At 50.2% G+C, this 25,852-nt stretch overlaps 2 protein-coding genes across 2 annotated transcripts in view; one reads left to right on the plus strand and one right to left on the minus strand.

Annotated features, from left to right (window-relative positions):
• Nucleotides 1-234: 234 nt before the first annotated feature.
• Nucleotides 235-1,053, minus strand: LOC137259373 (secreted effector protein PipB2-like). The gene has a single exon (XM_067797046.1). The coding sequence runs from the start codon at nt 1,051-1,053 to the stop codon at nt 235-237; it is 819 nt and encodes a 272-aa protein (XP_067653147.1).
• An 8,074-nt stretch (nt 1,054-9,127) lies between these two features.
• LOC137259374 (uncharacterized) overlaps nt 9,128-25,852 on the plus strand; it is a 40,804-nt gene continuing 24,079 nt past the window's right edge. The window contains exon 1 of the mRNA XM_067797047.1: nt 9,128-9,502. Within this exon, the coding sequence (XP_067653148.1) occupies nt 9,128-9,502 (375 nt within the window). The remainder of the gene's footprint in view (nt 9,503-25,852) is intronic.

A 25,852-nucleotide genomic window follows, 5' to 3' on the forward strand; every position in this document is an offset into this window, starting at 1 on the left:
GAGAAGAATATATGACATAATCTATTGTTCATGACGTGACAATCTGATTACGTCACGTAATCTTCAAAGAGAAGTTCAGTGCAGATGCTCTGTAGGGGTGGACATTCCACATGTTTTCTTTATACTGCCTGTCATTAAAATGTTGGTGAAAGACATATATCAATAGTGTGGTAATTATGGATTATCTAGTACCGGTGATCAGTCACTTAAGGCCCTGAACTCGTTTGGTTCATGTCAATGTATTCTAGTTGCGCAGAACACTGAACCATGTTTACTTCTGCTACCCACCAGCGTGCCACCCATCAGCATGCCTCCCACCAGCGTGCCACCCACCAGCGTGCTACCCATCAGCGTGTTACCCATCAGCGTGCTACCCACCAGCGTGCTACCCATCAGCGTGCTACCCACCAGCGTGCCTCCCAACAGCGTGCTACCCATCAGCGTGCTACCCATCAGCGTGCCACCCACCAGCGTGCTACCCATCAGCATGCCTCCCACCAGCGTGCTACCCATCAGCGTGCTACCCACCAGCGTGCTACCCATCAGCGTGCCACTCACCAGCGTGCTACCCACCAGCGTGCCACCCACCAGCGTGCTACCCATCAGCGTGCTACCCACCAGCGTGCTACCCATCAGCGTGCTACCAACCAGCGTGCTACCCATCAGCGTGCTACCCACCAGCGTGCCACCCATCAGCATGCCTCCCACCAGGGTGCCACCCACCAGCGTCCTACCCATCAGCGTGTTACCCATCAGCGTGCTACCCATCAGCGTGCTACCCATCAGCGTGCTACCCATCAGCACGCCACCCATCAGCGTGCCACCCACCAGCGTGTTACCCATCAGCGTGCCACCCACCAGCGTGCCTCCCACCAGCGTGCCACCCATCAGCGTGCTACCCATCAGCGTGCCACCCATCAGCGTGCTACCCATCAGCGTGCTACCCATCAGCATGCCTCCCACCAGCGTGCCACCCACCAGCGTGCTACCCATCAGCGTGCTACCCATCAGCGTGCCACCCACCAGCGTGCTACCCATCAGCGTGCTACCCATCAGCGTGCTACCCATCAGCATGCCTCCCACCAGCGTGCTACCCACCAGCGTGCCACCCATCAGCATGCCTCCCACCAGCGTGCTACCCATCAGCGTGCTACCCATCAGCATGCTACCCATCAGCATGCCACCCATCAGCATGCTACCCATCAGCATGCTACCCATCAGCGTGCTACCCACCAGCGTGCTACCCATCAGCGTGCTACCCATCAGCGTGCTACCCATCAGCATGCCTCCCACCAGCGTGCTACCCACCAGCGTGCCACCCACCAGCGTGCTACCCATCAGCATGCTACCCATCAGCATGCTACCCATCAGCATGCTACCCATCAGCGTGCTACCCATCAGCATGCCACCCATCAGCATGCTACCCATCAGCATGCCACCCACCAGCGTGCTACCCACCAGCGTGCTACCCATCAGCATGCTACCCATCAGCATGCTACCCATCAGCATGCTACCCATCAGCATGCTACCCATCAGCGTGCTACCCATCAGCGTGCTACCCATCAGCATGCTACCCATCAGCATGCCACCCATCAGCATGCTACCCATCAGCATGCTACCCATCAGCGTGTTACCCATCAGCATGCTACCCATCAGCATGCCACCCATCAGCATGCTACCCATCAGCATGCTACCCATCAGCATGCTACCCATCAGCATGCTACCCATCAGCATGCTACCCATCAGCGTGCTACCCATCAGCATGCTACCCATCAGCATGCTACCCATCAGCATGCTACCCATCAGCGTGCCACCCATCAGCGTGCTACCCATCAGCATGCTACCCATCAGCATGCTACCCATCAGCATGCCACCCATCAGCATGCTACCCATCAGCATGCTACCCATCAGCGTGTTACCCATCAGCATGCTACCCATCAGCATGCCACCCATCAGCATGCTACCCATCAGCGTGCCACCCATCAGCATGCTACCCATCAGCATGCCACCCATCAGCGTGCTACCCATCAGCGTGCTACCCATCAGCATGCTACCCATCAGCATGCCACCCATCAGCATGCCACCCATCAGCATGCCACCCATCAGCATGCCACCCATCAGCATGCTACCCATCAGCGTGCTACCCATCAGCATGCTACCCATCAGCATGCTACCCATCAGCGTGCTACCCATCAGCATGCCACCCATCAGCATGCCACCCATCAGCATGCCACCCATCAGCATGCCACCCATCAGCATGCTACCCATCAGCATGCCACCCATCAGCATGCCACCCATCAGCATGCCACCCATCAGCATGCCACCCATCAGCATGCCACCCATCAGCATGCTACCCATCAGCATGCCACCCATCAGCATGCCACCCATCAGCATGCTACCCATCAGCATGCTACCCATCAGCATGCTACCCATCAGCATGCCACCCATCAGCATGCCACCCATCAGCATGCTACCCATCAGCATGCCACCCATCAGCATGCTACCCATCAGCGTGCCACCCATCAGCGTGCTACCCATCAGCATGCTACCCATCAGCATGCCACCCATCAGCATGCCACCCATCAGCATGCCACCCATCAGCATGCCACCCATCAGCATGCCACCCATCAGCATGCTACCCATCAGCGTGCTACCCATCAGCATGCTACCCATCAGCATGCTACCCATCAGCGTGCTACCCATCAGCATGCTACCCATCAGCATGCCACCCATCAGCATGTCACCCATCAGCATGCCACCCATCAGCATGCCACCCATCAGCGTGCCACCCATCAGCATGCTACCCATCAGCATGCCACCCATCAGCATGCCACCCATCAGCATGCCACCCATCAGCGTGTTACCCATCAGCATGCTACCCATCAGCATGCCACCCACCAGCATGCTACCCATCAGCATGCTACCCATCAGCGTGCTACCCATCAGCATGCTACCCATCAGCATGCTACCCATCAGCGTGCTACCCATCAGCATGCTACCCATCAGCGTGCCACCCATCAGCATGCTACCCATCAGCATGCCACCCATCAGCATGCCACCCATCAGCATGCTACCCATCAGCATGCTACCCATCAGCATGCCACCCATCAGCATGCCACCCATCAGCATGCCACCCATCAGCGTGCCACCCATCAGCATGCCACCCATCAGCATGCTACCCATCAGCGTGTTACCCATCAGCATGCTACCCATCAGCATGCCACCCACCAGCATGCTACCCATCAGCATGCTACCCATCAGCATCCTACCCATCAGCATGCTACCCATCAGCATGCTACCCATCAGCGTGCTACCCATCAGCATGCTACCCATCAGCATGCTACCCATCAGCATGCTACCCATCAGCATGCTACCCATCAGCGTGCTACCCATCAGCGTGCTACCCATCAGCGTGCTACCCATCAGCATGCCACCCATCAGCATGCCACCCATCAGCATGCCACCCATCAGCATGCTACCCATCAGCATGCCACCCATCAGCGTGCCACCCATCAGCATGCTACCCATCAGCATGCCACCCATCAGCATGCCACCCATCAGCATGCTACCCATCAGCATGCTACCCATCAGCATGCCACCCATCAGCATGCCACCCATCAGCATGCCACCCATCAGCGTGCCACCCATCAGCATGCCACCCATCAGCATGCTACCCATCAGCGTGTTACCCATCAGCATGCTACCCATCAGCATGCCACCCACCAGCATGCTACCCATCAGCATGCTACCCATCAGCATGCTACCCATCAGCGTGCCACCCATCAGCGTGCTACCCATCAGCATGCTACCCATCAGCATGCTACCCATCAGCATGCCACCCATCAGCATGCTACCCATCAGCATGCTACCCATCAGCGTGTTACCCATCAGCATGCTACCCATCAGCGTGCTACCCATCAGCGTGCCACCCATCAGCATGCTACCCATCAGCATGCTACCCATCAGCATGCCACCCATCAGCATGCTACCCATCAGCGTGCTACCCATCAGCATGCTACCCATCAGCATGCCACCCATCAGCATGCCACCCATCAGCATGCCACCCATCAGCATGCCACCCATCAGCATGCTACCCATCAGCGTGCTACCCATCAGCATGCTACCCATCAGCATGCTACCCATCAGCGTGCTACCCATCAGCATGCCACCCATCAGCATGCCACCCATCAGCATGCCACCCATCAGCATGCCACCCATCAGCATGCCACCCATCAGCATGCCACCCATCAGCATGCTACCCATCAGCATGCCACCCATCAGCGTGCCACCCATCAGCATGCTACCCATCAGCATGCCACCCATCAGCATGCCACCCATCAGCATGCTACCCATCAGCATGCCACCCATCAGCATGCCACCCATCAGCATGCCACCCATCAGCATGCCACCCATCAGCATGCCACCCATCAGCGTGCCACCCATCAGCATGCTACCCATCAGCATGCCACCCATCAGCATGCTACCCATCAGCATGCCACCCATCAGCGTGCCACCCATCAGCATGCTACCCATCAGCATGCCACCCATCAGCATGCCACCCATCAGCATGCTACCCATCAGCATGCCACCCATCAGCATGCCACCCATCAGCATGCCACCCATCAGCATGCTACCCATCAGCATGCCACCCATCAGCGTGCCACCCATCAGCATGCTACCCATCAGCATGCCACCCATCAGCATGCCACCCATCAGCATGCCACCCATCAGCATGCTACCCATCAGCATGCCACCCATCAGCATGCCACCCATCAGCATGCCACCCATCAGCGTGCCACCCATCAGCATGCCACCCATCAGCATGCTACCCATCAGCGTGTTACCCATCAGCATGCTACCCATCAGCATGCCACCCACCAGCATGCTACCCATCAGCATGCTACCCATCAGCATGCTACCCATCAGCATGCTACCCATCAGCATGCTACCCATCAGCGTGCTACCCATCAGCATGCTACCCATCAGCATGCCACCCATCAGCATGCCACCCATCAGCATGCTACCCATCAGCGTGTTACCCATCAGCGTGTTACCCATCAGCATGCCACCCATCAGCATGCTACCCATCAGCGTGCCACCCATCAGCATGCTACCCATCAGCGTGCTACCCATCAGCATGCTACCCATCAGCATGCCACCCATCAGCATGCCACCCATCAGCATGCCACCCATCAGCATGCTACCCACCAGCGTGCTACCCATCAGCGTGCTACCCATCAGCGTGCTACCCATCAGCATGCCACCCATCAGTGTGCCACCCATCAGTGTGCCACCCATCAGCATGCTACCCATCAGCGTGCTACCCATCAGCATGCTACCCATCAGTGTGCCACCCATCAGCGTGCTACCCATCAGCATGCCACCCATCAGCATGATACCCATCAGCATGCTACCCATCAGCATGCCACCCATCAGCATGCCACCCATCAGCATGCCACCCATCAGCATGCTACCCATCAGCATGCCACCCATCAGCATGCCACCCATCAGCATGCCACCCATCAGCATGCTACCCATCAGCGTGCTACCCATCAGCATGCTACCCATCAGCATGCTACCCATCAGCATGCTACCCATCAGCATGCTACCCATCAGTGTGCCACCCATCAGCGTGCTACCCATCAGCATGCTACCCATCAGCATGCTACCCATCAGCATGCTACCCATCAGCATGCCACCCATCAGCATGCTACCCATCAGCATGCTACCCATCAGCGTGTTACCCATCAGCATGCTACCCATCAGCATGCTACCCATCAGCGTGTTACCCATCAGCGTGTTACCCATCAGCATGCCACCCATCAGCATGCTACCCATCAGCGTGCCACCCATCAGCATGCTACCCATCAGCGTGCTACCCATCAGCATGCTACCCATCAGCATGCCACCCATCAGCATGCCACCCATCAGCATGCCACCCATCAGCATGCTACCCACCAGCGTGCTACCCATCAGCGTGCCACCCATCAGCATGCCACCCATCAGCATGCTACCCATCAGCATGCCACCCATCAGCGTGCCACCCATCAGCGTGCTACCCATCAGCATGCTACCCATCAGCATGCTACCCATCAGCATGCTACCCATCAGCATGCTACCCATCAGCATGCCACCCATCAGCGTGCCACCCATCAGCGTGCCACCCATCAGCGTGCTACCCATCAGCGTGCCACCCATCAGCATGCCACCCATCAGCATGCCACCCATCAGCGTGCCACCCATCAGCATGCCACCCATCAGCATGCCACCCATCAGCATGCTACCCATCAGCATGCCACCCATCAGCATGCCACCCATCAGCGTGCCACCCATCAGCATGCCACCCATCAGCATGCCACCCATCAGCGTGCTACCCATCAGCGTGCTACCCATCAGCGTGCTACCCATCAGCATGCTACCCATCAGCATGCTACCCATCAGCATGCTACCCATCAGCGTGCCACCCATCAGCATGCTACCCATCAGCATGCCACCCATCAGCATGCTACCCATCAGCATGCTACCCATCAGCATGCCACCCATCAGCATGCCACCCATCAGCATGCCACCCATCAGCATGCCACCCATCAGCATGCTACCCATCAGCGTGCTACCCATCAGCATGCTACCCATCAGCGTGCTACCCATCAGCATGCCACCCATCAGCATGCCACCCATCAGCATGCCACCCATCAGCATGCCACCCATCAGCATGCCACCCATCAGCATGCTACCCATCAGCATGCCACCCATCAGCATGCCACCCATCAGCATGCCACCCATCAGCATGCCACCCATCAGCATGCCACCCATCAGCATGCTACCCATCAGCATGCTACCCATCAGCATGCCACCCATCAGCATGCCACCCATCAGCATGCCACCCATCAGCATGCCACCCATCAGCATGCTACCCATCAGCGTGCTACCCATCAGCATGTTACCCATCAGCATGCCACCCATCAGCATGCCACCCATCAGCATGCCACCCATCAGCATGCCACCCATCAGCATGCCACCCATCAGCATGCCACCCATCAGCGTGCCACCCATCAGCATGCCACCCATCAGCATGCTACCCATCAGCGTGCTACCCATCAGCATGCTACCCATCAGTGTGCCACCCATCAGCGTGCTACCCATCAGCATGCCACCCATCAGCATGTTACACATCAGCATGCCACCCATCAGCATGCCACCCATCAGCATGCCACCCATCAGCATGCCACCCATCAGCGTGCTACCCATCAGCATGCTACCCATCAGCGTGTTACCCATCAGCGTGTTACCCATCAGCATGCCACCCATCAGCATGCTACCCATCAGCGTGCTACCCATCAGCATGCTACCCATCAGCATGCCACCCATCAGCATGCCACCCATCAGCGTGTTACCCATCAGCGTGCTACCCATCAGCGTGCTACCCACCAGCATGCCACCCATCAGCATGCCACCCATCAGCATGCTACCCATCAGCATGCCACCCATCAGCGTGCTACCCATCAGCATGCTACCCATCAGCGTGTTACCCATCAGCGTGTTACCCATCAGCATGCCACCCATCAGCATGCTACCCATCAGCGTGCTACCCATCAGCATGCTACCCATCAGCATGCCACCCATCAGCATGCCACCCATCAGCATGCCACCCATCAGCATGCTACCCACCAGCGTGCTACCCATCAGCGTGCCACCCATCAGCATGCTACCCACCAGCGTGCTACCCATCAGCGTGCTACCCATCAGCATGCTACCCATCAGCATGCTACCCATCAGCGTGCTACCCATCAGCATGCTACCCATCAGCATGCTACCCATCAGCATGCTACCCATCAGCGTGCTACCCATCAGCGTGCTACCCATCAGCGTGCTACCCATCAGCATGCTACCCATCAGCATGCTACCCATTAGCATGCCACCCATCAGCATGCTACCCATCAGCATGCCACCCACCAGCATGCTACCCATCAGCGTGCCACCCACCAGCGTGCTACCCATCAGCGTGCTACCCATCAGCATGCCTCCCATCAGCATGCTACCCATCAGCATGCTACCCATCAGCGTGCTACCCACCAGCGTGGATCCCAACAGCGTGCTACCCACCAGCGTGCTACCCATCAGCGTGCCACCCACCAGCGTGCTACCCATCAGCATGCTACCCATCAGCATGCTACCCATCAGCATGCTACCCATCAGCATGCCTCCCATCAGCATGCTACCCATCAGCATGCTACCCATCAGCATGCCTCCCATCAGCATGCTACCCATCAGCATGCTACCCATCAGCATGCTACCCATCAGCATGCCTCCCATCAGCGTGCTACCCATCAGCATGCTACCCATCAGCATGCCTCCCATCAGCATGCTACCCATCAGCATGCTACCCATCAGCGTGCTACCCACCAGCGTGGATCCCAACAGCGTGCTACCCACCAGCGTGCTACCCATCAGCGTGCCACCCACCAGCGTGCTACCCATCAGCGTGCTACCCATCAGCATGCTACCCATCAGCATGCTACCCATCAGCATGCCTCCCATCAGCATGCTACCCATCAGCATGCTACCCATCAGCATGCTACCCATCAGCGTGCTACCCATCAGCGTGCTACCCATCAGCGTGCTACCCATCAGCATGCTACCCATCAGCATGCTACCCATTAGCATGCCACCCATCAGCATGCTACCCATCAGCATGCCACCCACCAGCATGCTACCCATCAGCGTGCCACCCACCAGCGTGCTACCCATCAGCGTGCTACCCATCAGCATGCCTCCCATCAGCATGCTACCCATCAGCATGCTACCCATCAGCGTGCTACCCACCAGCGTGGATCCCAACAGCGTGCTACCCACCAGCGTGCTACCCATCAGCGTGCCACCCACCAGCGTGCTACCCATCAGCATGCCTCCCACCAGCGTGCTACCCATCAGCGTGCTACCCACCAGCGTGCCACCCATCAGCGTGCCACTCACCAGCGTGCTACCCACCAGCGTGCCACCCACCAGCGTGCTACCCATCAGCGTGCTACCCACCAGCGTGCTACCCATCAGCGTGCTACCAACCAGCGTGCTACCCATCAGCGTGCTACCCATCAGCGTGCTACCCACCAGCGTGCCACCCATCAGCATGCCACCCACCAGCGTGCTACCCATCAGCGTGTTACCCATCAGCGTGCTACCCATCAGCACGCCACCCATCAGCGTGCCACCCACCAGCGTGTTACCCATCAGCGTGTTACCCATCAGCGTGCCACCCACCAGCGTGCCTCCCACCAGCGTGCCACCCATCAGCGTGCTACCCATCAGCGTGCCACCCATCAGCGTGCTACCCATCAGCTTGCTACCCATCAGCATGCCTCCCACCAGCATGCCACCCACCAGCATGCTACCCATCAGCGTGCTACCCATCAGCATGCCTCCCACCAGCGTGCCACCCACCAGCGTGCTACCCATCAGCGTGCTACCCATCAGCATGCCTCCCACCAGCGTGCTACCCACCAGCGTGCCACCCATCAGCATGCCTCCCACCAGCGTGCTACCCATCAGCGTGCTACCCATCAGCATGCTACCCATCAGCATGCCACCCATCAGCATGCTACCCATCAGCATGCTACCCATCAGCGTGCTACCCACCAGCGTGCTACCCATCAGCGTGCTACCCATCAGCGTGCTACCCATCAGCATGCCTCCCACCAGCGTGCTACCCACAAGCGTGCCACCCACCAGCGTGCTACCCATCAGCATGCTACCCATCAGGATGCTACCCATCAGCGTGCTACCCATCAGCATGCCACCCATCAGCATGCTACCCATCAGCATGCCACCCACCAGCGTGCCACCCATCAGCGTGCTACCCATCAGCATGCTACCCATCAGCATGCTACCCATCAGCATGCCACCCATCAGCATGCTACCCATCAGCATGCTACCCATCAGCGTGTTACCCATCAGCATGCTACCCATCAGCATGCCACCCATCAGCATGCTACCCATCAGCGTGCCACCCATCAGCATGCTACCCATCAGCGTGCTACCCATCAGCATGCTACCCATCAGCATGCCACCCATCAGCATGCCACCCATCAGCGTGTTACCCATCAGCATGCTACCCACCAGCGTGCTACCCATCAGCATGCTACCCATCAGCATGCTACCCATCAGCGTGCTACCCATCAGCATGCTACCCATCAGCATGCTACCCATCAGCATGCTACCCATCAGCGTGCTACCCATCAGCGTGCTACCCATCAGCGTGCTACCCATCAGCATGCTACCCATCAGCGTGCTACCCATCAGCGTGCTACCCATCAGCGTGCTACCCATCAGCATGCTACCCATCAGCATGCCACCCACCAGCATGCCACCCATCAGCGTGCCACCCATCAGCGTGCTACCCATCAGCGTGCTACCCATCAGCATGCTACCCATCAGCATGCCACCCATCAGCATGCCACCCATCAGCATGCCACCCATCAGCGTGCTACCTATCAGCGTGCTACCCATCAGCATGCTACCCATCAGCGTGCTACCCATCAGCATGCCACCCATCAGCGTGCTACCTATCAGCGTGCTACCCATCAGCATGCTACCCATCAGCGTGCTACCCATCAGCATGCCACCCATCAGCATGCCACCCACCAGCATGCCACCCATCAGCGTGCTACCCATCAGCGTGCTACCCATCAGCATGCCACCCATCAGCATGCCACCCATCAGCATGCCACCCATCAGCATGCTACCCATCAGCGTGCTACCCATCAGCATGCTACCCATCAGCGTGCTACCCATCAGCGTGCCACCCATCAGCGTGCTACCCATCAGCATGCTACCCACCAGCGTGCTACCCATCAGCATGCCACCCACCAGCATGCCTCCCACCAGCGTGCTACCCACCAGCGTGCCACCCATCAGCATGCTACCCATCAGCATGCTACCCATCAGCATGCCACCCATCAGCATGCCACCCATCAGCATGCCACCCATCAGCATGCTACCCATCAGCATGCCACCCACCAGCGTGCTACCCATCAGCATGCTACCCATCAGCATGCCACCCACCAGCGTGCTACCCATCAGCATGCCACCCATCAGCATGCCACCCATCAGCATGCTACCCATCAGCATGCCACCCATCAGCATGCTACCCATCAGCGTGCTACCCATCAGCATGCTACCCATCAGCATGCTACCCATCAGCATGCCACCCATCAGCATGCCACCCACCAGCGTGCTACCCATCAGCATGCTACCCATCAGCATGCCACCCACCAGCGTGCTACCCATCAGCATGCTACCCATCAGCATGCTACCCATCAGCATGCTACCCATCAGCGTGCTACCCATCAGCATGCTACCCATCAGCATGCTACCCATCAGCATGCCACCCATCAGCATGCCACCCATCAGCATGCTACCCATCAGCGTGCTACCCATCAGCATGCTACCCATCAGCGTGCTACCCATCAGCGTGCCACCCATCAGCGTGCTACCCATCAGCATGCTACCCACCAGCGTGCTACCCATCAGCATGCCACCCACCAGCATGCCTCCCACCAGCATGCCACCCATCAGCATGCCACCCATCAGCATGCTACCCATCAGCATGCTACCCATCAGCATGCCACCCATCAGCATGCCACCCATCAGCATGCCACCCATCAGCATGCTACCCATCAGCATGCCACCCACCAGCGTGCTACCCATCAGCATGCTACCCATCAGCATGCCACCCACCAGCGTGCTACCCATCAGCATGCCACCCATCAGCATGCTACCCATCAGCATGCTACCCATCAGCATGCCACCCATCAGCATGCTACCCATCAGCATGCTACCCATCAGCGTGCTACCCATCAGCATGCCACCCATCAGCATGCTACCCATCAGCATGCCACCCATCAGCATGCCACCCATCAGCATGCTACCCATCAGCGTGCTACCCATCAGCATGCCACCCATCAGCATGCCACCCATCAGCATGCTACCCATCAGCATGCCACCCATCAGCGTGCTACCCATCAGCATGCTACCCATCAGCATGCCACCCATCAGCATGCTACCCACCAGCGTGCTACCCATCAGCGTGCCACCCACCAGCGTGCTACCCATCAGCATGCTACCCATCAGCGTGCTACCCATCAGCATGCTACCCATCAGCGTGCTACCCATCAGCGTGCTACCCATCAGCGTGCTACCCATCAGCGTGCTACCCATCAGCGTGCTACCCATCAGCATGCCACCCATCAGCATGCTACCCATCAGCATGCTACCCATCAGCATGCTACCCATCAGCATGCCACCCATCAGCGTGCCACCCATCAGCATGCTACCCACCAGCATGCTACCCACCAGCATGCCACCCATCAGCATGCTACCCATCAGCATGCTACCCATCAGCATGCTACCCATCAGCATGCTACCCATCAGCATGCTACCCATCAGCATGCTACCCATCAGCGTGCTACCCATCAGCATGCTACCCATCAGCATGCTACCCATCAGCATGCTACCCATCAGCATGCCACCCATCAGCATGCTACCCATCAGCATGCCACCCACCAGCGTGCTACCCACCAGGGTGCCTCCCATCAGCATGCTACCCATCAGCATGCCACCCATCAGCATGCTACCCATCAGCATGCTACCCATCAGCATGCTACCCATCAGCATGCCACCCATCAGCATGCTACCCATCAGCATGCCACCCACCAGCGTGCTACCCACCAGCGTGCCTCCCATCAGCATGCTACCCATCAGCATGCCACCCATCAGCATGCTACCCATCAGCATGCTACCCATCAGCATGCTACCCATCAGCATGCTACCCATCAGCATGCCACCCATCAGCATGCTACCCATCAGCGTGCTACCCACCAGCGTGCCACCCATCAGCATGCTACCCATCAGCATGCTACCCATCAGCATGCTACCCATCAGCATGCCACCCATCAGCATGCTACCCATCAGCGTGCTACCCATCAGCATGCTACCCATCAGCATGCTACCCATCAGCGTGCTACCCATCAGCGTGCTACCCATCAGCATGCTACCCATCAGCGTGCCACCCATCAGCGTGCTACCCATCAGCGTGCCACCCATCAGCGTGCTACCCATCAGCGTGCTACCCATCAGCATGCCTCCCATCAGCGTGCTACCCATCAGCGTGCTACCCATCAGCGTGCTACCCATCAGCGTGCTACCCATCAGCGTGCTACCCATCAGCGTGCTACCCATCAGCGTGCCACCCATCAGCGTGCTACCCATCAGCGTGCTACCCATCAGCGTGCTACCCATCAGCGTGCTACCCATCAGCGTGCTACCCATCAGCGTGCCACCCATCAGCGTGCTACCCATCAGCGTGCTACCCATCAGCGTGCCACCCATCAGCGTGCCACCCGTCAGCGTGCTACCCACCAGCGTGCCACCCATCAGCGTGCCACCCATCAGCATGCCTCCCACCAGCGTGCCACCCATCAGCGTGCTACCCATCAGCGTGCTACCCATCAGCCTGTTATCCTACGCAGTTATTGTCAGTGTTCATATAGGGCCGATAGTCACTCTCACTCATTCACTTAAAATGCTCTTACTCTTTCTCCAATGCTGTCAAAGAACAATCCATAATACATTTACATCCACCAGTGGTCTCCTTCACGTGTGTGCCTGAAACAATTAATTAGAAATGGTCATTAACTGACTAGAGCGTCATGTAGTCTATATTAACCTGTTAAAAGTCACATCTCTGGAACACACAAAACATCCTGACCCTCGTTTCCTGTCTTCCTGTGGCCTGTGTCAGTCGTGATGACTCTCAGTCTGTCCCAACCCAGGGGATCTGGACTGACGGTGATAATAGCCAACCTTCCTCCAAGCCTCTGTCTCCTCTCCCTGTGATGCAATAACTATACTCTGACTTGATGTTTCATCAATACTATATTAATGAGCAAGTCTGCTTTATGACACAATATTATGACATTCGCTTCATCGTGGTCGACCTTTAAGTGATGCCTCACACACGAATGAACCGTTTTTATGCAATACGTCTGCAGACATTAATCAGCTTCATCAATCCTGCCATGATGATGTAACGATACTGTCCAGATGTTCCCACGTGCATGTTGCACGTGCTGGCTCTGGGAAGGTCATTTTGATACAGTCTAATAAAATCAGAATCAGATTGAAATGAATTTCGTTATAAATAAAAATACTGTTGATGAAGTGTAGTTTTAAGTGTAAATATGTGACTGACTAGCTGTTTTTACTGTCCTCTGTTGAAAGGTAAGATTACAGGTATGTTTGCATTCATTTATGCATTTAAGAATTTACAACTTTCATATGGCTGCTGAAATACCGCCAATGTGACTTTAAATGTATATCCACTCACTCACTCTAACCTTGCCTCCACATGCCTCCACAGTGACACATCTCTGCACTCACTTTAACCTACCATGCCCCATGCACACTCACATGAAACAGCTGATTAGACGTTGCCATTAAGTAAAAAGGCAGACAGGGGCATTAATCAATAGCTTCCCATCAACCTGTCTGACAGCAGACTGCATAGACGGTCAAATATATGGAACGTTCCAAGTGTCACTATCCTCGCTTCCTGTCCTGCTGCGTCCTGTGTCAGTAGCGATGACCCTTAGTCTGCCCCTCCCTCCAGGAATCTGAACTGACGGCGATAAGAGTGCTTCTCTCATCTCCCTCCATCTGTTATATTATGGTTCCACTCAGACTCGCTGTTTCATCGGAGTTGGATTAATGAGAATTGTTTTTTCGTTCATATGACCTGATTTACCTTACTTTTATGTGGTCTTAACGTGTACTACCACTCACTGTGCTACAGACAGTCCCGGGGTAGAATAGGCCTTCAGCAACCCATGCTTGCCATAAAAGGCGACTATGCTTGTCGTAAGAGGTGACTCACGGACTCGGGTGGTCAGGCTCGCTGACTTGGTTGACACATGTCATCGGTTCCCCATTGCACAGATCGATGCTCATGTTGTTGATCACTGGATTGTCTGGTCCAGACTCGATTATTTGCAGACCGTTTCCATATAGCTGGAACATTGCTGAGTACGGCGTAAAACTAAACTCACTCACGCACACTGCAAGGTTTGACCTGAACTCAGTGTGATGTATACATTCCAGTACGTGAATAGACTGTTGTCAGCGAGCCTGATCACCGGATTCTGTTAGTCGCCTCTTACGACAACCATAGTAAACTTTTATGGCAAGCAAGGGTTATCAAGGAAGGATCTGTCGCATCGGGGACGAGTGAAGGTCCCGGGGTAGTATAGGCCTTCAGCAACCCATGCTTGCCATAAATAGCGACAAAGCTTGTCGTAAGAGTCGACTAACGGGATCGGGCGGTCAGACTCGTTGACATGGTTGGCACATTTCATCGGTTCCCAACTGGGCAGATCGATGCTCATGTTGTTGGTTACTAGATTGTCTGGTCCAGACTCGATTATTTACAGACCACCGCCGTATAGTTGAAATATTGCTGAGTGCGGCGTAAAACTAAACTCACCCACCCACTCACTGTCGCATGGGAGAATGCCCACTGGCCTGGACAGCCATTAATAACCATTAGCAACACTTGGCTTTGACCCATCTCTGACGTAACATAGAGGTCTTCGTTATCTGCCGTGTATTACATCAATATCAATATGTCGTTTAAGTATACTGACGAGCAAAAGAAAGTACACAGGTTGTGTTTCTTCCAGTAAGATAAAAATAAAAAAAACTTTGGATGAAATGGAAAATGGATGTTGAAGTACACTACAATACACGTGCTTTATCAGCGAAAGCACATTGTAATAGTAAACAGTGATGTAGTAATGAACACTGCAGACGGTTCTTACTGGAAGGTGAAGGTCATTCCACGTAACGGTCAGTAGTCCCATGAGCCAACAGCACGAAGTCGCCTTGCCACAGTGCATCGGCTCTCGCGATAACTCAGTAATGTGGCTGCTGATGACGTAACCATCAACATCCGGTTACGTAGGTGAATAATCCGCGGATAGCAATCCTCTTGGACTTTTCTGACTCTGGGATGTCCACTTTTGGGTCGATCACATGTCTAGTCTGTCATGTTGAAACGGTTGAATAGCCGAATTAAGGTTCGTCTTGCGCAAAAGAATGTCCTTGCAAGATGGTTGTTGGAAGCACCCTTTGGTGACATTCCTGTGGTCCGCTCTCGTTGTGCTGACGTCGATCTTGATATCTCCTTGTGATATGTTTGTCAGGTGATTGTTCGGGCTTCGTGACAAACATGTTTTATACTCCTGTACGAAAAGTGCTTGGGCTTGGGACAATAATCACAATTTTGCGAAAATTTGAGCAGTCCACCTACAAATGTTTAAGGTTGCACTTTGGCAAACTATATATGATGTTTGCGGTCTATACAAGCAGTGTTCGTCAATAATTTTACCAACTAGAACGCAAATTTGGGATTGTAGCAACGATTACACCCATGTACTTTCTTTTGCTCGTCAGTTTATCACCTCCTCCTTGTGTTGGCACCTCTTTCATTAAGAGGAAATGCCTTGTCAAACTTACGGTCAGATATTTTAGGTTGCATGTTAGCACTTAATGGGCGGCTATTGCAGATAACTTGACGAAGATTTGTCTGAAATTCCATCACAACGAAGAACGGCACAGTGCCTCATTGATGCCAAGCACTGAATACAAATCAAACACACGGCAAACGGCACATAGCAAAGACAAATGCTCCCGAATGTCCTCTTTATTACTTGTGGGACCAGTCTCATCGTATTTCCGAAATGGGGCCGAATCCATACGTCGTGAACAATGTGCAGCTAATCATTTTTCAGTACTGTTTGTTAGTTTGCATTCACGATGGAAAGTACTTTAGAACACAACACAATAACTAGACAATAACGGACGTTTAGGTAAACAACAGCGAGAAAAGCAACATCACTCTAAGGAAAACATTCACTATATGCAATAATATATAAACAGCTCTGAGGTCAAAGCTTTTGTGCAAATTAATACTTACCTTTTAACAACTTTCTAAAAAGTCTACAATGTAAGCTGGATCATCATTGTATTCTACAAAGTAACATTCGCAACAGCACAAGATGACATGTCAAAGCTTGAAAAGTTTCTTAAGCCCTTCCAGTGCAGGCAATCGACGCTATACGACAAATATAGCTTGGATGTTGCTGAGAGCGTTAAACAACAAGCAAACAAGTTATCCTTTACTTACAAATTTCAAGTCCGCCATATTCTCCTGTGCTCGAATACATGGATGCTAAAAATAACCTTACGGGGTTGTTTTAGATTAGGTTGTTTCAGTTTGGTGAATTGTGTTTGAAATATTTCTGCAGCTGATCACGGTTTTACGAAATCTGTAAAGATTTTATGTTATGCTTTTTTTCCAGAAGATGCATTCTTTTGTCTGCATGGCCTGTCAGCAAAATCTCATTTACCTACCATTCCCTCTGCAGGCTCACCTGAAACAGTTGATCATACGTTGCCATTAGGCAACAAGGAAGTCAGGGGCATTAATCAATAGCTTCCCATGAATCTGTCTCCGTGTAGACCCAGGTTTTTGCTGTCCAGCTGAGTCGAGTGTCTCTAGTGATGATACTCAGACTGTCCCTCTCCCCCGGGATCTTGACTGACGGTGATAATAGCACCATCTCTGCCTTCACTCACTGTGATGTAATAGCTCCTCTCAGTCCCGCCGTTTCTCCAATGCTGGAATAATGATCAGGTTGCTTTGAGGCACGACATTCGCTCCATCGTGGTCGACCTTTAAGTGATGCTTCACTCACAAATGAACCATCTCAAAGCCTTGTGTTTTCAGAACGGTAATCTTTGATAAACTTCTTCAGTCCCTGACGGTTTCGTGTGTATAAGCTAGGAATTCATCGGAAGAGACACGATTGACGTCTGAAAGAATGCGTTCTGACGCGTGATAAACTGCTTACGAATCTAAAGATGGGGAGACAAGACCCGTGAAGGTCCCGGGGTAGAATAGGTCTTCAGCAGCCCATGCTTGCCATACAAGGCGATTCTGATTGTCGTAAGAGTCGACTAACGGGATCGGGTGGTCAGACTCGCTGACTTGGTTGACACATGTCATCGATTCACAATTGCTCAGATCGATGCTTATGTGGTTGATCACTGGATTGTCTGGTCCAGTCTCGATTATTTACAGATCGCCGCCATATATAGCTGGTGTAGTGTAAAACTAAACTCACTCACTCACTCACGAGGAGTCAAACTGTTTGCTGGCACTTAATGGAAATTTACTTATATTTTGGAGGATTTTAGGCAAAGGCAAGTTCGTACACGTTTCTTGCTAGACACGCCATGAGCTGTAATAACTGATGAGGAGTGGTCTATGAACGGCAGGATCACATCTGTTATCTTCCTTAAATGTACACAGTTGTGACAAGCGTTCCATTAACACAATTCAGTCAGTAACAAAATAAATTGCTTCAGGTTGAGTAAGTCGGGCCAAAGAAACGAATATGTTTTAGAAGATTGATGTCTTTCACATTTCAACTTACTTGAGAATGACATATGGATATGTCCTTAACTTCCAAATCTTTGTCTCCAGAAGCTGGTTGAACCCTACTCTGGGATAGTGGGTTACAACCAATCTGGGATATCGGGTTACACGCAGGCTCCTACAGTTTATGCTCATAAACCCGACAGACACAGTCAGGCATAATCACTGACATCAATGCTTGAAGACGACCGATTCCTAAAGTTTTGTTCTGATTTTTAATGCGGTGACAGTACTTGATGCTACCACAATCATACTCTGTTGGTGTGGAATGTGTCTCATAATATCAATCACTAGTTGGTTCAGTTAATTACGTAATATCGTTAGTTAGCCGTGGTATTAACCCATGAAAAACTGCGAATGCACATTCAAACAACAACATTAGCAGATCAAAAACAGTCTCTTCGCCCATATCCACAGATGTATTCATTGTATCATTGATCGCAGAGTCTGGGGCGTGTTCTGAAAGGGAGCTCTCCAGTGCTAATGCATTGCTAGTTTATGATTTTACTTTCATGGATATCTGGTTTCAACCGACATATTCACGTTGATTACTTTTATTAATCTTATTAATGTTGAAATATTATTGTACCAGCTTGAATGTCTTGTTTAGGCAAATATATTCATTGTATTTATTCGAATGTCCCCATACAGGTGAGATATGCGTCATGCTTACTTAGTCAAATGTCTTGTTACTTGAAATATTAATAATAAGTATTCGATTATCTTGTGACGAGGTATGTAGTCATAGCACTTACCTTAAGGTCTTCTTTCACCAAAATAATTGTTTTTACATCATGTTACGAGCGAAATATTCAACTTTGTAAGTAGTTTGTTCAACAGGCCACACACAGATTTTAGTATTTGTCAGTTATGTGATGGTAACTCCCGTTCTTTACCATAGACTTACAACAGGTTTGTCCTTGTGATGACGCTGGTGCTGTAAGAACATTTTTCATTTATTTTCTGAGTGAGTGAGTTACTATTTTACATCGCATTGGCAACATTACAGGCATATAGCGATGAAAACAAGGTATTTAACTTAAAATAGCAGTAGACAAAGGACAGTTAATCTAACCAAGTTATAACAGACAAATAATCAATGGTAGCAATGAAATCTAAAACGCTTAACTTTGGACGACGATACAATATAAAATAGGCTATAGGTGGCCAATAAATGAAGGTAGATCACCATACTAGGTACCATCGGGACTTACATTATGTTTGCTCCCCTAGCTGTATTTGTACCATCCCTTCAGACGGTGGCGATGGTAGGACATATTAAGCCAAACATTGAAAGAACAAAAATATATATCACATTTTCAAAATCTGGTAAGTTGAAATCTAGTTTTGACAGTCTTGCAATTTATTTTTTGAACCTGTACTCTGTTGAGTGAACATAGCATCTGCATTCACACTATCCTACATTTACATACACAGTCTACCTGACACAGCTGATTGGATGTGATCGTTAAGTACTATTGAATTGAGAAACAATAATCAATGACTTCACGTCAACTTGTCTGAGAGCAAAGTGGACAGGCTATCAAATCTCTAGAACACACAAAACGCCCCGACCCTTGTTACCTGTCCTGCTGTGTCCTGTGTCGGAGGTAATGACCATCAGTCTGCCTCCCCCCTTGAGATTGCCGGTGCCAATTGTCCTTGTGAAGTAATAGCTTTTCTGTGCCCTGCTGCTTTTATCAACACTAGATTAATGATCAAGTCTTTTGCTGCATAGTGGTGTGACCTTCGCTGCATCGTTGTCGTCCTTTCAACTTTGATTTTTCACATACAAGGAGACAAACTGTTTATGTTTTGGGGGATTTCAAACAAACGCAGATTGATTCTCGCTGCGTTCATTTAAACTGAAAGCACGGGTACATCCAATGTGATACACGTCATAAACTGAAATAACACATGCGGTGTGGTGCATGAATGGCAGGTTCACGTCTGTTATTCTCTGTTTGTAAAAGACGTTCCATGAATGGCAGGTTCACGTCTGTTATTCTCTGTTTGTAAAAGACGTTCCATGAATGGCAGGTTCACGTCTGTTATTCTCTGTTTGTAAAAGACGTTCCATGAATGGCAGGTTCACGTCTGTTATTCTCTGTTTGTAAAAGACGTTCCATGAATGGCAGGTTCACGTCTGTTATTCTCTGTTTGTAAAAGACGTTCCATGAATGGCAGGTTCACGTCTGTTATTCTCTGTTTGTAAAAGACGTTCCATGAATGCAACCCAGAAAACAACAAACTGAAGAAAATGACAGATTGAGCATTTTGGTTCTCAAAAACGAATGTTTCAGATGAATGATATAATTTGTGTTTCCTCTAGTGTCGGAATGATTTGTCCTCATCTTTAAAGTGGTTTTTTTTCAGACGTGGAGTGAGACTTCTCGGCGACATCAGGGCCGAACACGTTTCTCTTTATCCTTGTTAGCCAAGCAGACAGCCCGAGTGAGATTGAGGCATGCACACAAACATCCTCTGATGTTATTGGATGTGTCTCATAATGTCAGTCACTAGTTGGTCAAGTGAGTAAGTGAGTGAGTTTAGTTTTACTCCGCAATATTCCAACTGTATGTCGGCGGTCTGTAAATAATCGAGTCTGGACCGGACAATCCAGTGATCAACAACATGAACATCGATCTGCGCATGTGGGATCTGATGACATGTGTCAACAAAGCGAGTCTGACCACCCGATCCCGTAAGTCGCGTATTACGACAACCATAGTAGCCTCGAATGGGTTGCTGAAGGCCTATTCTACCCCGGGACCTTAACGGGTCAGTTGGTCAGGTACAGACTCGACCATTTGCATTCCATCGTCATTTAGCTATACCATTATGTAATGTGGTATTAAGTACCCGAACAACAAACCCAAATCAGAACTTCTGTATTCGCCAATGTCCAGACCGGTGTGTATGTTCTGACTCTCTTGGATAGCAGAGTTTGTGTTCTATCAGCACGACAGTTACTAATTGTAAGGCACTGATGTTCGAGTCACAAATATAGAAGGTCTATTAATATGCCATGCCATTTAGAAAGTGCTTGGTATTTTGGTAGGCTAGCATTACAGCTGACTAACTAGCATAGACCACGTCGGAGTATATGTTCACACACACATATCCCTATATATCCCAAATGGACTATTCACACACACGCGCGCGCACACGTACACACACACAAGCACGTGCGTCCCACTTCGTTGCATGCGAATACGCGCACCAATCATGCACAGACGAGGGGGCACATGCGCACGTGCAGGAACACAACAGATGTAACGTTTAGCCCCTTTGTATCCTCACCCAAATCTCACCCTACACCCGTCCACCCCAACTCACCTTATAACCACCACCTTGGACGCACTATCATGTTTATCAGCATGTAAGTAGATCGCAGTTACTAAATTACGAAAACGGATGTATTTAAAGCAAGCAGTCCCAGCAATAAGCGATATTGTAATGGTAAGAGAGAACATTTTCAAGAAATAATTAATTTTCTAGAGAGAAACGTCATACTCTGGCTAAATCCGGTTAAGAGTCACGTGACGGAGAACGGTTGTGGTAAGCGTGCGGTGTAAATGACGGCGAAAAAGAACATACGTCTTTGGACTTGAATAAAACTGTATTGTCCAGTCGAAGAACTCTTAAAAAAGTGATTATTTCATAATTATGCATGGTAGTCTAAAGCTGCCTTTATGGCATCTTGAAAACAAACAAGTCACTCCTTTACAGTGTATTCCAATAAGAACCAACCCACTTAGTAAACGTTCCTGGACATTGCTATTGCTGAAATTAGTTTAAAATCCAACTCGACATATTATTCCATTACGCGGTTGGGTTTCGTTGTGGCTTATGGTATAATCCACACTTCCAGTGTTGACCAAAACAGTTTTCATAAAAAGTTAAACCTTTGAGATTTCATATTCTTCACTCAGAACAAGCCGAACGATTGACACGTGTGTAGTATACACTTAGAATAACACCACTGTATCACGATACATGTTTGTCTAATTCATGAATGACAATATAGTGTATCCGGTCTGTGGTTGAAATCACACAATAGGCCCTGTGTTTATAAAACCCCACAGTATTATCTAAAATAAATAGAAAACTCCAGAGAAATTACTGAGACCAGTATCGAGCTTATGTTATTGACACTTCCACTGGATCCAATCAGGCCCGGATAACCGACAGCAAATCAATTCATTCTGGATTTTTAGTGCTGCAGAGTCTAGTGGAGGATGACGAGAAACAATCGGGAGGAAATAATGCCAAAAACTAAGAATGTAGTTCGCTTTGCAACTAACAAATAGCACTGTTTCGGTGACCTATTACCCAATTAGCGGAGGCCTGATTACTGAGGCGGAATGATATGCAGACAGGGCCTTATTTGATGTGGGGGGATTTTCGTGTCGTTAAACACAAGGTTTTAGATGTTATAAGCAATCGACCACTTTTGTTGAAGTTTGAAAGGTCAACCGGATAAGTGTCTATCCTTTTTGCAAGTGTTAATCATGTTTGCTAAATGCTGTTGGTTTAAGAGATTTCAGCTAATTTAACATTGGATGGTGAATACAATCCACGGTCGTCAAGAAAGTAGGAGGTGGCTACCAAAAACAAAATGGCAATAGAACGCGTTTACATGATTTACAGAAAAATCTACGTGTGTGTTTTTCAGCTTTGCTGGTAATATTGAAGTCCAGGGTAAGTTTTAAAGTTCATCAAATAGTCAACAACACTTGCAAAGTTGAAAACATACTATTGCTACGGATATTGTAAAGTGACAGTATACGCCCATATCTGGCTGGGTCCAAGAATGAAAAAAAAACAAGACATGGTTTGGATCATTTCAAAATGTAGACCTCCTGCATTAATAGTGACGCGTTGTCCTGGTTGACACATGTCAATGTATCTCAAATGCGGAGATCGATGCTCACGCTGTTGATCATTGAATTGTCACGTCCACACTCGATTATATGCCGCAACATTGCTGGAATATTGATGAGTGTCCCGTTAAACAACAAACAAACCAAAATGTTTACCCAATCATAGTGGTTATCGAGTGGTCGCCTGTAATGACCAGTGCTGGAGAACATCTGTTCAAACCTTTAATCCCATGGAATGGTTAATGAGGACCTACATCTACATCTTCAAGTGAAACACAAAGAGTTAAACATTTTGATGGATTCAACAAAAACTTTTCAAGATTGCTGCCATAAGACAAACATTGACCTCAAAGGGACCAAAGAATTAGTTTCATACATTTTAAAAAAAAAGCGAACAAAAAAACCAAGACCAAGAAGAATGATGTTGAGCTGGAAAACATATTTTAGGACTTCAAAGCATGAGAATACATTAGTTTCAAATGCTCCTATTCGAAATAATTGGGAAGAATTTGAAGAAAACTACATGAGTATCCCAGATGTATTTTTTTTCGCTTTACACAAAAGCACATCTACATTTTTTCACAGGAAAAAGATTGAGATCGCACATTTAAACTTAAAACCGAAATAAAGGATAAAGGTAGAAATTCCATTAGCTTTCCATGATTAAACCATTTTCAAGAAGTTGAAAAATGCACCAGAATTTTACCACACAAAATTGTCAAGGTCACAACAAATGATACTCAAACGCAATGTGTTGCGTTGATATTGACATCTGGTTTATCAGGTTCTTGAAAATGTTCATTCACGGATTGTACTTGCGGATAAGAATCCTGCATCACCTCGGACACCAAGGACGGAATACTGGAGTACTGCAGCAAAAAAAAAAAAGTAAGGGAAACGATAAAATGACATTGAATGTGAAATTGCTTTGAATGTCCACTAAATCAAATTATTGCATGAAGTTCAATATCTGGTGTGTCCACCATGTTGGGTAACACATTTACGACACCTAGATGGAATACTGTTGATTAATTTCCGAATGGTTACCCGTGGTATTGCCCTCCATTCCTCGTGAAGAGCTGCACCAAGCTGGACCAGGTTGACAGGTGCGTGGTCCCTAGAGTGCACCCTTCGACCGAGGATGTCTCATAGATGTTCAACTGGGGACAGGTCGAGGACCAGTCCAATGTCTGTATGCCCTCTCGTCGGAGATAAGCTGTGACAAATTGGGCCCAAAGTGGTCAAAATTCCTGCCGATGATTCTAGTTAGTATAGCCATGACAGGACGCAAAACTTCTTGTTGGAACATTGCTCAAAAGGAGTACAGCCGCACTCACTCTTTTATTCAACATGATATAGACAGCAGAATTCCTCTGTGTTCCCAGTGAAGATCTGGGTTAGAACTGATAATCAGCATGCTGTATTTGTTGTTCCCCGTGAAGATCACTCACTCATTCCTTTATACCTGGGATTGAAGTAATAATGTTCTTTGTGCTATGAATTTTTACGGCGCAGTTTAGATTTTTCAAAAGCTCAGGTGTGCTGCAGATATAAAAAAGATCTGAATATTATCCTAGTCTTTGAATCAGATCGCGAGCGTGCGTGTGTGCATGTGTGCATGTGTTTGTGTCATTTCCATTTTCATCTTCCTTAGACGTGTACAACCTAAGCAGACTCTCCTACCACCGGCCACCCATCGTTCGTGAAGAGTGGCAAATTTTAACAGACCATATATGTTACATGATATTCACATTGAAAATTTTAGAAAATGGAATTTGACCAGCAATTTCTGTTCGAAACACTGCAAATGACACCCCTATAAATTGCATCATTGACAAGTCGGGAACATTAAATTATAGCTTCCTATCAACGTGTCTGACAGTGGTCAGTTCGTCTGCTTTGTGGCACAGCGTACATGTTACCACGCGAATTCCATCGAGGTCGACCATTATGTGAAGCCTCACACACGAATAAACCATTTAAAGTAATGCTTCTCCAGGCATGATGGAGTTCTTGCTTAGCCCGAAGTGAGTTCTTAATATATGTAAGAAACTCATATATTGGCTTCAACAAATCTCTGATTTAATGATTTCATGGCATTCCCAAGTGAAGGTACAAATGTTCCGCCAGATCAGGCTGCTTTGGTGTCGTCATTCGCACGCCCTATACTGAGTCGTTGTCGACGTCCCCGTACTACTTTTTAAAATTTACTTACTGCTGAAGGATCATTTACTCTGAAGCTCATTTTAGTCATCGTAATCTCTACAACACCTCAAATTGTAGAGGATGTATACTCTTTAAAAGAAGTAGGGGAACTGCATTTTCAATGTACGATTGTCGAAATTGGGAAAAATATATGGGATTGAATCAGTGTTGATACAATAATAATGGATGTTTTGAGAATGCATCACCACGTGGA

The sequence above is a fragment of the Haliotis asinina genome, chromosome 13 (genome assembly GCF_037392515.1).
Source record: "Haliotis asinina isolate JCU_RB_2024 chromosome 13, JCU_Hal_asi_v2, whole genome shotgun sequence".
Taxonomy (NCBI): Eukaryota; Metazoa; Mollusca; class Gastropoda; order Lepetellida; family Haliotidae; genus Haliotis; species Haliotis asinina.

Excerpts from the sequence above, each read along its gene's own strand:
- LOC137259373 (XM_067797046.1), bottom strand. The coding sequence starts at position 1,053 with ATGGGTAGCACGCTGATGGGTAGCACGCTGGTGGGTGGCACGCTGATG.